Here is a 14,546-nt window from a genome sequence, read left to right on the forward strand (position 1 = left end):
CCGAAAGCGACAGAGTTCGCCTCTTAATCGGTCGCTATCTTCGCGGGAATTCGGCCAAGACGACGTGCTGTCGGTTTGGAGCGTCACCGAGATCTTCGTTCCCGTTCCCACTCGCACACTCTGTTTGTTATTATTGGAATGGTCCTCCTCCTCGCGCTGAGAGGGCTGCCAAACTTACCTGACACACCAGGAGGTAATTAGAACTTCCTCTCGCCGTTTCACGCGCGGTCTCGCTACCCCCGATGACCTCGCAGCATCCACCGGTGTGCAGAAACCCACCCGCGATCACTATTAAAAATCTACGACGGCCGTTTCTCGCTGCGGGTGCGCGTCGATTCGTCGATGTGTATTTTTTTTCTGCGTTTCCAGGTATCCGTGATAGACAGTTCGATTAAAAACCGCTGATTCATGGCCGACAGAGATGTTCGGCCACGGTTCGCTCGGCGGAAGTTTACTTTTGATTTTCGGCTCATCTCTTTGCTTTCTTTTCTACCCGCAAACACGCACGCTTTCGATTCGGAGTAGAAGACGGTAATTGGTCAGGTTGGCTAAATCTAACGGAATGCCCGGAATTCCGTAGATATTTTTAAATAAATTCATTTGCGAATCTGGGATTAGCTCGTTCGTGTCTATACGTTTTGCAGGAAGTTTTATCTAGAGGCTTCTATTTTAGATGGTTAGTCGTAATCTAATTCGGTATACTCTGCTTTCTGCGTATAATTATAGGAATATTATGCACATTTTTAAAGAGAGTTTTACTTCGTCGTAATCCAATTCGAAGTGCTTCAATTTTTCTACGTAATTACAAAAATATCGCATTTATTTTTAGAAGAAATCACATTTTCAAAATAGAAATTGCATTCTAATTTAGTCGTAATCTAATTTGTCATACCCCGCTAGTTATATATAATTACAGTAATACAATATACTAATCTTAAATACTTCGATCCCCGCGTATAATTACAGAAATATCGTGCGAATTTTTAAAGAAGCGATATTATTTCGAAACGGTAATTATATTTCCAATTTAGTTGCCTACTTATAATATAATTTGCTTATCTCCAGTTTATTGCGCTACACTCGCGGTTCAACGCAATTTTCCAAACAAATTATCAACAGTTATTCCTCGTCATCAATGCGCTAATCCACGTACAACTTAATTGCTCAGCCGAATGACCAGTCATCTCTGCAGCAATGAGTCACCAAGTTTGTCCGATCCTTGCCGTCGCCGCGGCAACCGGCAATTTTCCAGCCGCTATCATTGTACGAGATTCACCGAATTATCTCGGACAAGTCTATCTATCTGTTCCATCTGGCCTCTCTATTCCGTAAGAATGACAATGAAACGTCGTGTTCCAGTTAGTCGACAGAAGGCACAGCCAATAGCCACGTCGAATCGAACGGAGAGCAAGGATGTCCGTGCTAGCACGTTACCACGAAGACGCGGGGACGTCAGCCCGGTCGTCTCGACGCCGCAGAACAGCCCTAATCGCCAGAGCCCGAGAACGTCGACGCCCAGCGTCGACAGCGCCGTCGGTTCCGCGGAAGGCCTGGGTGTACCTCAAACCGGAAACGTCGAGGAGATCCGACCGAGGAGCGATGGTTCCGACAGTCTGGCCACTTCCAGTGCTCTCACCAGCCCAGAGCCACCGGTTCCAGAGATCAACGAGCCGAGGGTCGATCTGGTGCAGGCGGACGTGCCTCCTATCGAGATCGTCACGACCGAGCCCGTTTTTCCGCTCGCTGAAAACGCGCCCAGCGAGGAAACCGTTCAGAAAGGTGAGTTGTCGATAAGCAATTACGATCGTATCCTTGAACCAGCTTTTCATATTATTACCAACGATACAATTACGCGCAAGCGTGTCATTTTCAGAGATACGTATATTCCACTATACCCGCGAGACTGCGGTATGAGAGATTATTACATTTTTGATAGAAGTTCAACTCGAAAAGATTAAATTTTGGTATATTGTCCTTTGCATTCCACTGATGTCGCTGCAGAGAAATTTGATCACCTGTATCGCGTTACTCCAATTAGCTTTTACTGGCAGAAACGCAAAAGTGAGCAATGCTGTATAAATAAATTGATAAATATTCTGAATTTATAATTATGAGAATCGTTCGAGTAAGATGAAAGAATTTTCAGAGCGCGAAGGATAAATATCCTTATTATTTCTCGACGTTCTTTTAAAAATCTTTCGCCTTAAATTTCTCGAGTCGAGTTCCACTCGATTTCCCACGAAAGCCACGCAAGACGTGTAAACGTATGAACCGGCGAGTACCTCGGAAGAACGATGAATCCTAACAGCCGGAAACGGCGGAATCCTCGAACTCCTTCTTCCGTGTAGCAACGACATGCTATTTGGCTTATTTCGCGAGTGGAGATTGGCAACATAATATTACTAAGTCCGACATGCTCGCAGCTTGTAATTTTAATTTAATGACTTTATCCGTGCCAAAATCGTACCTTCGCCGTTCACCCTCGTCTCGTCTCCAATACTCTCGGTGTTCATTTCGCGTGGCTTATCAGGTCCGCGCATCTTAATAGAGTACGTTTCGCCGTGCACGCGAAGGATTCAACGACCTGGGCCGCTCTTAATTATCGGATATTCGTTGACACGTTTATCGAAGCATCGAGTGGCAAGAATTAGGAATCGCTCGTTGAAAGTTGCCGGTGTCGTTGATGTATTAGAGCATCGAATCGAACCGGATGAGCCGGCCAAATATTTTCGCCTGTCCCAGGGTGGTCGAAGGGTAAGGAAAGAAGGACTATTTTTGGTGCATCGACAGGAGTGCCGTGGGTACAAAGGTGCACCCAAGTTTCCACTTTATTTCGCGTGGCTCTATTTTCGGAACGGTGGGTGCCAGGGTCGAAATAGAAATTTCAACGTCATCGAGTTCTACCCATCTTCATTGATGACTTCACACCCGTTCACTCGTGCCTGGAGTTCGCTAATCGCGCAAATGCTGTGTCACGTTGATCCGTTGACCTATCACGACCGTGTCTATCTCCACTCGCTTTTACACCGCTTTTTCGAAAAGAGAGAGGAACAGGAGAGAGGTTGCGAGAGTATACCACCCTCCTGTTCTTCTCGCGATCTGTCTGCTGTTCTTTCTGTTTGTTGGATAAGTAGGCTTCTGTTAGCTCTGAGTCATTAAAGCAGCCGACTAGTGGATATTTTCCAACATCCACCTAACCGTTGTTTTCTAACCGCGTTATTCATTGCTCTTCTCATCTTCTGCATCGAGGTTGAAATTCACGCGAAATCGGCATTTATTCGATTAATAATTGGAAACTGTTCGCGAAGATGTCGAGATCTCTCACCGCCTTTATCTACACCCTTCCAAAGTAGCAGCATAAAAATCACGATATAAGAATGGGCCAGTACAGAACTAACACTTGAAATTGAACTTCTTAGCATCGATCTATCTAGAGTTATTCGTAGTGGAATATACGAAAGGAAAGCAATTCATGGAAAGAACTTGCTCTACTATTCCGTTGTCGACTTAAAAATTGAAACGAAGACCATCATTTCCCACAGAAAATAGACTGGAGCCGCACGAGGTGATAATAACACCCCCACCTGAGGAGCCACGGCTGAGTCAAGCTAGCGAGGGTAGCGAGGCGGCGAGCGAGGCACCCTCCGAGGCGTCGTCGCCGTCGGGCAAAACGAGGAGGTACCGAGGGGACACCAGCAAAAGGAGAAAGGGCGTGTACATAACCCAATGGCCGGAGTCCTTGGACACCGACAGGAACAAGCTGTCAGCTCAGAGCAGCGAGGAAAGAGACGAGCCACCTGCGACGCCCAGCGACCTCTCCGACTGCGAGGGCCACACGCCTAGAAGGTAACACGAGAACGAGCGCTGATATATCGGAATAGAATGCAAATAGACCCGAAGCGCCTGCCTACGGCCACGATTTAAGAGGAGAAAATCGCGAGAGACTCGGCTGTTTGCTTAAAAGCACCACTCTCTTTGCGCGCCTCGTGTTCGACCACCGTCGACAGGATCCAAGTCGGGTTATGGCGCGAATCTTTCGAAATACCACGAGAAATTTGTAATAATTAACACGTTCACTGCCAGGCCAGTCACCTGTGACCGCAGATCGTGACTTCGATGAGACCACGATGGTCAATAGTGACCGGAGTGCCTCAAATGTTTAAAATCGTCGACTAAATAACTTGGAATGTCACAGGTAATTCGACAATCTCATTCCAATTTCAGAACAATGAAAATACCGTAATACGCAATATGCAAATATAGCGTGGCAGTCAACGCGTTGAAAATCTGACAGAGCTATGTGACATTTCACCCTTAGGCGCGATTTCAAAAGATTGTGAATAATTCCACCCTAATTTCAAATCACCTACCCCCAGATTCAGAATTATCTACCCATATAAGATTGAAACTACGTTCCTTTGAATACTGCAGCGAATCCACGAGAATTTAAGATTCGATAGAATCTTGAAATCCAACTCGCTCAGCAGGCAAAACGGATTAACCCAAATCTGTTCCTCGAGAAACTCGACGATTACGAATGGCGGGTTGAAATAAGGGGAATTTTAAGACACGTTTAATAGTAGGAAACGTAAACCAAACGTAACATCGCGTCTTTATCTCGCTGTGATTTGTCCAGGTACAGCAAGAGGCCTCTCCGTGGCCCTTACGGGCAGATGCTCGAGGCAGAGATGGCGAAACCGCGAACCGCTGATATCTCTCTCGAGGAAGGTCTTCGTCCACGTAGAAAAGTTTCCGCGAATCTCTCGTACAACACGAGCTCGAATAACAGCTGCTCAGAGCCGCCCACGCCCTGCCATCATAGAACCACTTCCAGCCCGAGCAAACTCGAAGGTCTTCCGGGACCAAGTCCCGAACTACTCGCGGAGCTGCTCCGGGGATCTTCGGAGAGGGTGGCTCGTGCACCGGTGCATCGAAACGTGAGTACTATTGAATTTAATATGCGTTACTTCGAGACACGGTATAGAGGGAATAGGGGTCGGGTACCAGAAGGATAGGTGAACGGAGAAGTCTAGGGTAACTCGATGCGAGACAAGTCAAATTCTCCGCTGTTATACGAATGGAGATAAATAAGCGTTTCCGTGGTACGAAGAACCTTTATTATTCTCATTGTTTGAACATCATCCAACCGTGTTGTTTTTCCAACGTTAAACGGTTTTTCCAGCGTTAAATCGCGTTCTTCAAATATAATTTTAACCGTGGTTGGTCTTCGATGAGCGATGACTATACGCGTGGAGAGGATATTTTGCATGCAAATTGTGAAATCGTAAATTATTTTTAATAATCAGCCTGCATTGAATCTTGCAACTTAATATACCAGTTGTTAAGAGATAAGGGTCAAGATTCCGAGCCAAGAGAAATACACAATGCTTAACGCGTTTAACGCTGTTGGTTGCTGTGCATCCACGCTAAACTCTTCGTCTAGACAGTGTCAGTTTCCGGGGAAAATTCCGCTAAAAATTAACACTCCTGATCGACAGTATCAAATTTAAAATATAGTACCCTATAATCCATATTTAATATAAACACAAATTTAAGAAGGGAAAAATGCACGGCAAGATGTTTCACACAAACTCTTACACGAGAAATGGTTCCGTCGACAAATGGACCATTTCTTCGTGGAATAAAATTAGGTTACCAGAAAATGGGTTATTAATAAAAAGATTAACAGGAAATAAAGATTCATCGAATGAACTGGGAATAAAATACTCCCCAAAGTGACTCCATTTTCTTCTCTGCTCTGCCATCGACCGACCTCGAAAATGCCGCGGATGCGCGAATGATAATCGCGTTTCGTGTAAAGCGTATTCATGAACAAGACGGCGATGTAATGAAGAGCTAATCGGTGGATCGATTAACGAGCGGACAGCAGTAAAAACAAAAGGGAAGAAGGCAATGCTCTCGAGCGAGTCAAGAGCACCGCGATTGATGTTATCGCGGCGTCGTATCTCTGGCGGTCTCTTCGGCGATCTTCCTCGTCGCTTGTAACATCTGGCGACGAATTTAAAGCGAGGGGAACGGGATACGTGTCTCGTCCCGCTCCGAATTGGTTCACGCGACGAATCGTGTAACAGAAATACCGATCGCTCGTCCGATTTAGCTTTCGATCTTTTGGAAACGCTAGGAAGTGACAGCTGATCGCGTTGAAATTCGTTTAAACAATGTTGGCCGGGGTTCAATCGCGAAAAGTAGGAACGACAAGCGTGGGATTCGATTCTTTAGAAAAATGCTCGAAGAAAATGGATGTCTCAAAAGTGAAATTTCCTGGAAGGTAGTTTTAAATTGTTTATTGCGTTCCTATTTTAACATAAGCGGAAATTGAAATACAAATGTTCGGAAAAGGAGGAGAATTTATTCAAATTTTCTATTGTCTGCCAACGTGTTCGCGTAACATAAAATGCCCAAGAACTCGTATAACTACACCTGGCCATTCATAATTGTAATTACCTATAATCGAGATCATGAATAGACTACGAGCATTTATGCAAGTAGAACACGTATAAATACATCAAAATTGTGCATAAAATATGCAAAACGTATACTTACATCTCGAGTATATTCTATCGCAATTTGCTTAACAGCGTGTAACGACAGTCCTCTCAACCTTCCTGTCTGTCGATCATCGTAAAAGACATCCCGCAAAACGAACAATCATCATCTATCTTGCTACCTACCTAAAGCTCTAGCTACCTCTACCTATCTCTCAGAACCAAACTTTCGATCACTATTATACCAATCCATGGGATCCTTCGATTACCTCGAATCTTCCTTCGATCTATCCCGATTATCCTAACGAACCGTCAGAAATACCTGCGTAACAGGGACACAGAAAGGAAGACGGAAAGGAAAGGAAGGAAGGAAGGAAGAGAAGGAAGAAAAAGGGAAACTGTCCACGATGATGATTCGAGACGGACGACTCCAGGTTAGCGGCTGAAACGTAATCTAATAATAATGTTCGGTCATATTTCTGGGATGAGTTGTTGCCGGTTTGGCCAGTGCACTCGAGGTTAGCGTAGTGTCCCCTTGATTCTGGCACGGCGGGGGCGTGCGCGAGAGGATATTCCTGGCCTTAGGTGTACCTGGGGACCGATCGGCCTCTACCGGCGCGCACACATCGCGAGCGGAATCCGCCGACTCGCGCGGACATTTTTACGCAACCCGACCTTGCTCGATACACATCGGCACCGCGCTGTTTCGCATGTGCGTGCCGTTTAAGCGGCCGAGTCCGACCCCGCTTTTGTCAAACGTCGCTTTTAGGGTCTCACCAGCCGAGGGATGCTTCGGTCGATGCTCTTTCGTTAATTAAAGTCCCACTCGGCGCACCACCGCGTCCCTTTGAACAGTTTTTGGATGGCAATTCTGTTGGTTCACGCGCAGGCAGAGATAATTTCGCTAGTTAATTCGATGCGTGAGCTCGGGTGTTGGGGTACTTGACCTAATACCGTGGATGGTAATTTTGGGAGGATTTTGAATTAGACGGATTTTTGTCTAGGTTTTACGATGTTTAATCCGGTTAATTTTATAGGTTTCCGTGACTTGCGTGTAATTTGGAAAATTTCAGTTCCGGGTAGGGTAGTTTCCTTCATTTTTATTAATCGGTGATTTACCCCTGTTTTTATTTGCTTGAATATATATCCTAGAATGATATATCTAATTAATTTACGAAGAAGTAGTATTGGTCGAATGTCTTTCAATTTGCAGGACCCTTAAAGAGTAAATTTTCTAAGTTTGTGGATAGTTGATGATTCCGTTGAGGTAGATTTAGAAGACGCGAGTTCTTCTGTTGTGTAATGTAGATAATTAGATAGAATACACATTTTGTAATGTAGTCTAAATTTACTAAATGTCTACAGGCGTATATATATGTCGGTGATTATGAAAGTGGATTAAGTCGTATACTTTTGGTCCCGAGGTATTACAGAATTTATCTTTGGATAAATGGAAAAATTAATTACGACTCTTATAATCTGTTGTAAAAATTCGTTTCTTTTAGATCTTTGCCTCGAACGATTTGCATATCCTCTGCATTGTGTCGATTTTCGTTTCCGTGTTTTCAGAAAAAGCATTTTAAATCCGTTTCAAATGGAAGTACGAACACTACTGTAAAATGTTATTGCATATATTAATATTCCCACTTCTCTAAACGATAGATCTTCCCTGTCACTCTTGAAACCACCGTTTCTTTTCTTGGTTACTCGCTAGAGATACAGCCTAAGTTTATTGTGACTAGCATCGAACACACAATTGAAACGATTCCAATAGTGCCTAACTTTGTATCGCAGTGCGACTATCTTTAGCTGAAATGTGCTTCGTTTTGAACCTTCGGCGGACACAGTGAAAGTCGGCCCACCGTACTTTCTAAGGTTTCGATATTTTTGTTCATAATCGACCACGAGTGGTACTTTAACGAGACTTTCACGAAGCTCGGCGAAGAGGAAACGGATTAATTCGCGGCTATGCGCCAGCTGATAATTCCGCGATGCAGAATGCAGAGTTTCGTTGACCTCGAACCTCCTTATGGCAGAAAAATTACCTAAAAACGGAGGGATTCGTTTACCACGACGTGTTTAAAAAATTGGCGAAGATAAATCATCTTCTAAAAGAAGCATTCGAAGAACTGGTTTTCATCGCGACTATCTTCGACGAAACTTCGTTAATCTCGCCTCGCGAACTGTCGCAATATTTTGGCAAAATTGTCTAATAACGCAGAGGTTAATCTATCAATACGCGGTTGAAAAATAAGTAAAAATAAATGGGCATCTTCTGAAAAGAAGTATCAATCATTTCCATCTTCCGATGGACGCGGAGGAACGACGTGCACGTGGACGGAAATTAGTCATGCGAGGAAGAAATGGCGTTTTGGCGGGTGAAAGAAAGCAGAATCGCTCGTGACACGGACCAGAGATCGTTTATCCTGGTTTTCCCGCGAAAATTCTGCAGAAACCCGAGAAATCATGGTAACGAGGAACCCCGTTCGACTCCTCGATACAAGTTCCAATAAGTTAGATCGCGTTCGATAGGGTAATTTGCATTTATTATCGAAACGGTCGCGAGGGCGCAGCATTTTAGCGGACAGCAGGCGAATGGAAATTTTTCGTAGCCCGGGAGGAAAAGAGCAGGAAATGGCCGACGTACCGTGAAAATAAAGTCTGGCCGGGTACATGAAATATGACGGGTGGCATTATTATGTGCGAACGCATAGAATTTCTAGCAGAGAGATAGCTAGGAAAATATATAAACTGAACCAGGATGAAAATAGCAAAGCTCGAGATAAACAGGGATATTTTCAGCCGGTTCTTTATCTATCTTCTGATGTCATCGGTTTTAGGTCGGTATTGCGTAGATTTCTAGGATTTCATGAATGAATCGCGAAACTTACAATGCCAGGGCGTCGTGACGTCCACGGCGAACGTGACGTCGGAGCCCACGTAGATTCGTGAATAATTTATAGCGATCGTCGGTCTTTATCGCTTCGCGCACTCGCTGGAAATCTATTTTTTTCGCATTCGCCACTTAATTTCGCGCGTTCGCCGTTTCGCGTTTTCAAATACGTTTAACGTGTGTCACCATATTAAAATTAGTTATGGCTGGCATGTTCCGCTGCTAAAGCCATTTTTCTTCTGCCCTTTTCGAGCATGGTCCGACGATTTGTCGCCTATCTGCTGCTTTACGACACGGTTTATTATCGACTAAGTCGCGTTCGAATTTTATGGGGCTTGGTCGAAAAGCATTCTTCGGCGCAACGATAATTCGATTTTGAAACCGGTAGAATTTGGACACGAGAAGGCAACGAAGTAAAGTTCGTGGATCCAAGCTGAATACGAGCAATGAAAGGCAGACTGCACACCGAGGGCGTTCGACAAACTCGAATAAAATGTCCGAAAATCGCGAGGCTGAGACGCTGCCGCACCGGCGCAGACTAAACAAGCGTCCTCGAAATAAATATAGGGCACGGGCCGTTAAAAAACAAAATATAAAATAATTCTCCGTTCTGTGCAACGAACGGCTCGCAATAAACACACGAGCAGCAGCCCGTCGATGTTTTCGTGCATTTTCTTCATACCGACGAGATTAATTTCTCGTTCGCACAGCGTATTCAGAAGACGCTGGCGCGATTGTGTTGCGCAGAATGCTTCGATTCTCGAATTACGCGTGAGGCAGAACACGAAGTGTTCAATTAATAGCTCGGAGGAAAATATTTACGATATTTATATTTGTGCTATATCTTTTGCTCGAATATATCGCTTCGACGAGCGATTTGTTTCGTGTCGAAAGCGTTGTTTGAACCACTTACAGCACGCGGCAGAACGATGGTAGATTTTATAATTTTAAGAAGCATCAGTCAAATACTTTGTCATTAATATTTTAAAAATTCAAAAATTGGAAACGAATGGCTCGTTTATCCTATGGAAGTATTTCCTATTTCGATATTGAATCGCAACGTAGTGAACCTTATATCGAGCCTGATTGATTGGGATAAGGTAAAGAAAATTAAGGAGTTATTGACGAACATAGTAATTTCACATCCTGGGAATGAAATATTTAAAGCTGCTCGAGGATCCTAACGCTCGCCTTGAAAGTTTGCTTCATATATAACGAGTGTAAATAGGACCTTGAGATATCAATTAAACCTTGTATTTCAGTGAGTGTATTTACACGAGAGAAATTATTAAAAATAGGAAGAAATTGTAACTCCTTTAATTTTTCTACTCAGATAATTTTCATATGTGCAAAACTGTTTTGTATTTGTGCGTTAAACGCTGTCTCCAAGATGGCTCGATATCAAAGGGATCTATTTACAAAAGAGAGAGAGATCCTTGCCGAGAGAAATGAGTTACACTCGGCAGACGTCCTGTGAAGATAAACAACCACGTGTTAATTCAGTTTGGCGCAGGTGCGAACTTCCGGTGTCATCAAATGAATTTCTGAACACACATGCGAATAGACTTCTGCGAATGAAGCAGCTAAATTACGCGCTCTTGTAAATAGTATCGAATTACGCACGACGCGTATTTATTTACATTCAATGATTTTTTCTGCTCGAGTAATTCGTATCATTAATTAAGGCTGGCTGTTATGTTTGTCGCCAATTATTTACCGACGATGATAGGACGTAATTTAAATTTCGTTGATTAGTTACGATTCGAGATAACAACGTCTCTGATCTAGTAATATTCCAAACAAGATACCTTATCGAATAAAAATTTCCTAGAAACATCTCTTCTAATCACAGAATTACTAACCTATAATGTGTACGTACACAATAATAGTTAAATTGCTGTAATAAAAATAAATAAGCGTATATAATTACGTTCCTATCTAAATAAAAATTAACATAAACTTTGCCTACAGCAGTTCCATACTTTGAGAAACTATAAGTGATTCAACCCCCTAGGTAGTTCCAATGTTAACAGTTTTAACATTAAACTTACCACAATAATATAATAATCATGTCTAATTTCTTAATAAAAATTTCACGTTTGAAGTTACCGTTTTACTAACATGGTTTCAACATTTTTCTTCTAATATACATCTAATATACGTGTAATGAATATTTCGGTACCTCCTATTACTCCATTTCCCTCGAAGTTCTTCCCTGCATCCGCCATTTTCGTCAAGTACCACCAAATTCTTCACCCGGTAGGATCCCTATGGTAGCCTGCTTCGTCCGACACACCACGCCGTATCTCCGACCGCACTGTCCTCAACGACTACCCAGCCAGTCGAGCAAAATTGTACACAAAGGTCGGCTCGAGGCTGGAGCGTCGGCAAATTCCAACCTAAACAGATTTCGTGCTACGCGATATAGCGAAACGTAAACAGTACGCGAGTTCCAGGAAGCGATATTCGAAAACTAAGGTCAGTGGAGCGTGTAGAGCTAGGCGAAGTCGTGGGACAGAGGCCCGGAAAGGCGATTACGATGGCGATCGGTTAGTTTATCGGCCCCGGCAAGGTCGCAGCATCGAGCTTGCCATCCTGGAACAAGGTCGCGCGCGGCAAAGCTCCTGGAACAGGATGGACAGGATACACGATGCGCGCGTGTAATCCACGTGAGAGCGTGCGCCGGCGTTCTGGAAGCGAAACATCTGCCTCTCTTGCTCCGCAGAGCGGTCGCTATTCTCTTGGGCATCGATCAGCCTGGCCGTGGTTGTGCGACGGGTCGCCAGTTTCAGGCGTAACGCCGTGTCTCGCTGTCGCATCGCGTGAAAGCTCCGACACCCGAGCCATCCAGGAGCTTGCACTCGGTTCGTCCGGCTCGTCGTCGTGTCACGTGTGTGTCTTCGATCGGGATCGGCAGAATGCGGCAGATGGTGGACGAAATCGACCGCGACCCGGGGTTCGCGTAGAAGCTGCGAGTTAGAGACACCCAGACGTGACGCGACGTTGTCCCAGAGAGGTTTTTCGGTGTCCACGGCTGGTCCAGCCTGGTTAGATCGTCCCGTGTCACGTGTGAGTTTCCTGAGAACCGTGTGGCTGAGAATGGTAATCGAGCAGAGCTGCCTGGTAGAGCCTAGTGGGGCTGTGTCTCGCGATTAGAGTTAGGAACGACGATTGATCGGCTGTGGCTCGAGATCTGCTAGAGTTGGTCCACGATGTCGATCTACGAGTGAAACGAGTAGAGAGGTCTTTTTTGGTTCGTAGAGGTGGTGCTAGCTGGGTGTAGGTGTAACGTAACAGCATGCCGAGTAGAGAGCTCGAATTCGGGGATCATGGGATGACAGGATGGAGTGAAAGTTGATCGATGTATCGGTGATCGTCGTCGATGATTGGAAGATTCTGTGGGCTCGATAATGTTGCCGGTAGCAGCCAGAACTAATATTACGCGAGCAGTTACACTGCATATTTGCTACCGCATCACGTAAGCGCGGCCACCTTCTATTTATTCTCGATTCTATTCGCAACGTGTCGTGTACCACTTGCGCCTCATAATCCGAGGAGCGAGGAAAATAATCGTATCGATGCTGGCGTTCGCGTAGATAGCGTGTTAAAGCGTTTAATACGGTTGCACGGTTTAATTCCACGCGGAGTAAAATATCGAACTGCCGATTCTAATTGCTTCGAATAATTTAATCACGGTCGGTCGCGATGGAACGTTAATTGGATTCGTGAAATCCTCGGATGTTCGGTAAATAAAGTGCGTTATCCGGCTATTGTGCAGCGAAAATTGTTGTCACGTGAGAACTCGCCGCCGAAGGAAATCATATTTAATCCCTCTAATTGGGAGTCAGCAGAAATAATATAAGTACTAGACGGTGATCCTGATACTTGGCAAAGGTCAGAGGTTAACCTTTGCTTTCGTATCGCTGTTCCTGCTGCTAGGCCGGGTTAGCGCGTAGCTCCTTTGGAATACTAAAATTCGTATTATCGCGTAACTTCGTTCACCGGGTCTCGGCAACGATAACGTTAACTAGTATGCACGCCAAGTTCTCTGCAAAGTATAATCAACGTGTTCAGGTAACGACGTTGTAACGACGCGTCGCGATACCAAGTTCTCCGCGATATCTTACTGTCTTTTCTATCTTCATTTTCCTCCGACTTATCCGAGTTTCATAATAAACGTCGTGCGTTTCTTTTTTTAAATTTCCATGAAAACGCGTGATCGCGCAGTCTCCGCGATGCTGGACAAACACAGGAACGATAACGCGAACGATGGCATGCAAGGCAACAATAAAAAGGTCAAAGAGTGCGCTTCAGCTTCAGTGTCTCTTAGAAAAGCTCCTTAGTTCTAAGCTGTTCTCCCGTGGAGTTGTCGTTGTTTAATGTCACACGGTTGGCCGAAGATCCACGCGATAAATAAAAGTCGTTTATCCGACATCGGACACATTCGTACGACTGACAATTCCATTTATTTTACTCTCAATTTATAACCGATTAAAATTACCTATATTTTATTTACAACCAAAATGTACAACTCAACCTATATTTCTTTATCATTCGAAATTTGTAACGCGATACAATTTTATTTTAAATTTTATTCCTCCGAATGGTTAAAGGAATTCGCATACTTCCTAGTTCCCTTTTTTCTTTTTGTATATAGAACAAATACGTTTGTAAAGCTTCCTTCTTCACCGTTCGAAGCTAAAAATTTTTAACTCGCGATAATTATAATAGTAAATGTATTTAAATTTAATTTTTCCCAATAGTGAAGAGGGTTTACCTATTTTTCGATTTTTTTTCTTTTAAACGGAGGGTAGGTACGTCAGCGTGGCCCCTGTTGACCTAATCAATGCAGCAAATGGTAGATTGAGTTCTGGCGCTCGGTGCAGTGACAAGAATGACAAGACGTATCGACGGGAACATACGGCATTGCAACCCTCGAATTCCATCGAGTAGGAAACGCGCGTTTCCTCGTACGTTGTGCAGAAATCGAGGGGTATAGACGTAGCCTTGCATCGACATTGGCCAATCTGCTTTCACAACGCCGCGCTTCCCCATTAGGATCTAATTTCACGTGAAAACGCATTCCAGTTCTAAGATTTCCAAGGACCCCTTATCACGGGGCTAATATCGGTGTTCTACTTTCCCTA

At 44.3% G+C, this 14,546-nt stretch overlaps 1 protein-coding gene across 5 annotated transcripts in view; it reads left to right on the top strand.

Annotated features, from left to right (window-relative positions):
• The window catches only part of LOC108547616 (rho guanine nucleotide exchange factor osg-1), a 63,390-nt gene that overhangs the window by 22,922 nt on the left and 25,922 nt on the right, over window positions 1–14,546 (top strand). For all 5 annotated transcript variants that reach the window (XM_017900204.1, XM_017900206.1, XM_017900207.1 and 2 more), the window contains exons 6-8: window positions 1,360–1,779; window positions 3,543–3,846; window positions 4,637–4,937. In XM_017900204.1, the coding sequence (XP_017755693.1) occupies window positions 1,360–1,779; window positions 3,543–3,846; window positions 4,637–4,937 (1,025 nt within the window). The remainder of the gene's footprint in view (window positions 1–1,359; window positions 1,780–3,542; window positions 3,847–4,636; window positions 4,938–14,546) is intronic.

This window comes from Eufriesea mexicana, unplaced genomic scaffold, assembly GCF_001483705.2.
Source record: "Eufriesea mexicana isolate 0111107269 unplaced genomic scaffold, ASM148370v2 scaffold1137, whole genome shotgun sequence".
Lineage (NCBI taxonomy): Eukaryota > Metazoa > Arthropoda > Insecta > Hymenoptera > Apidae > Eufriesea > Eufriesea mexicana.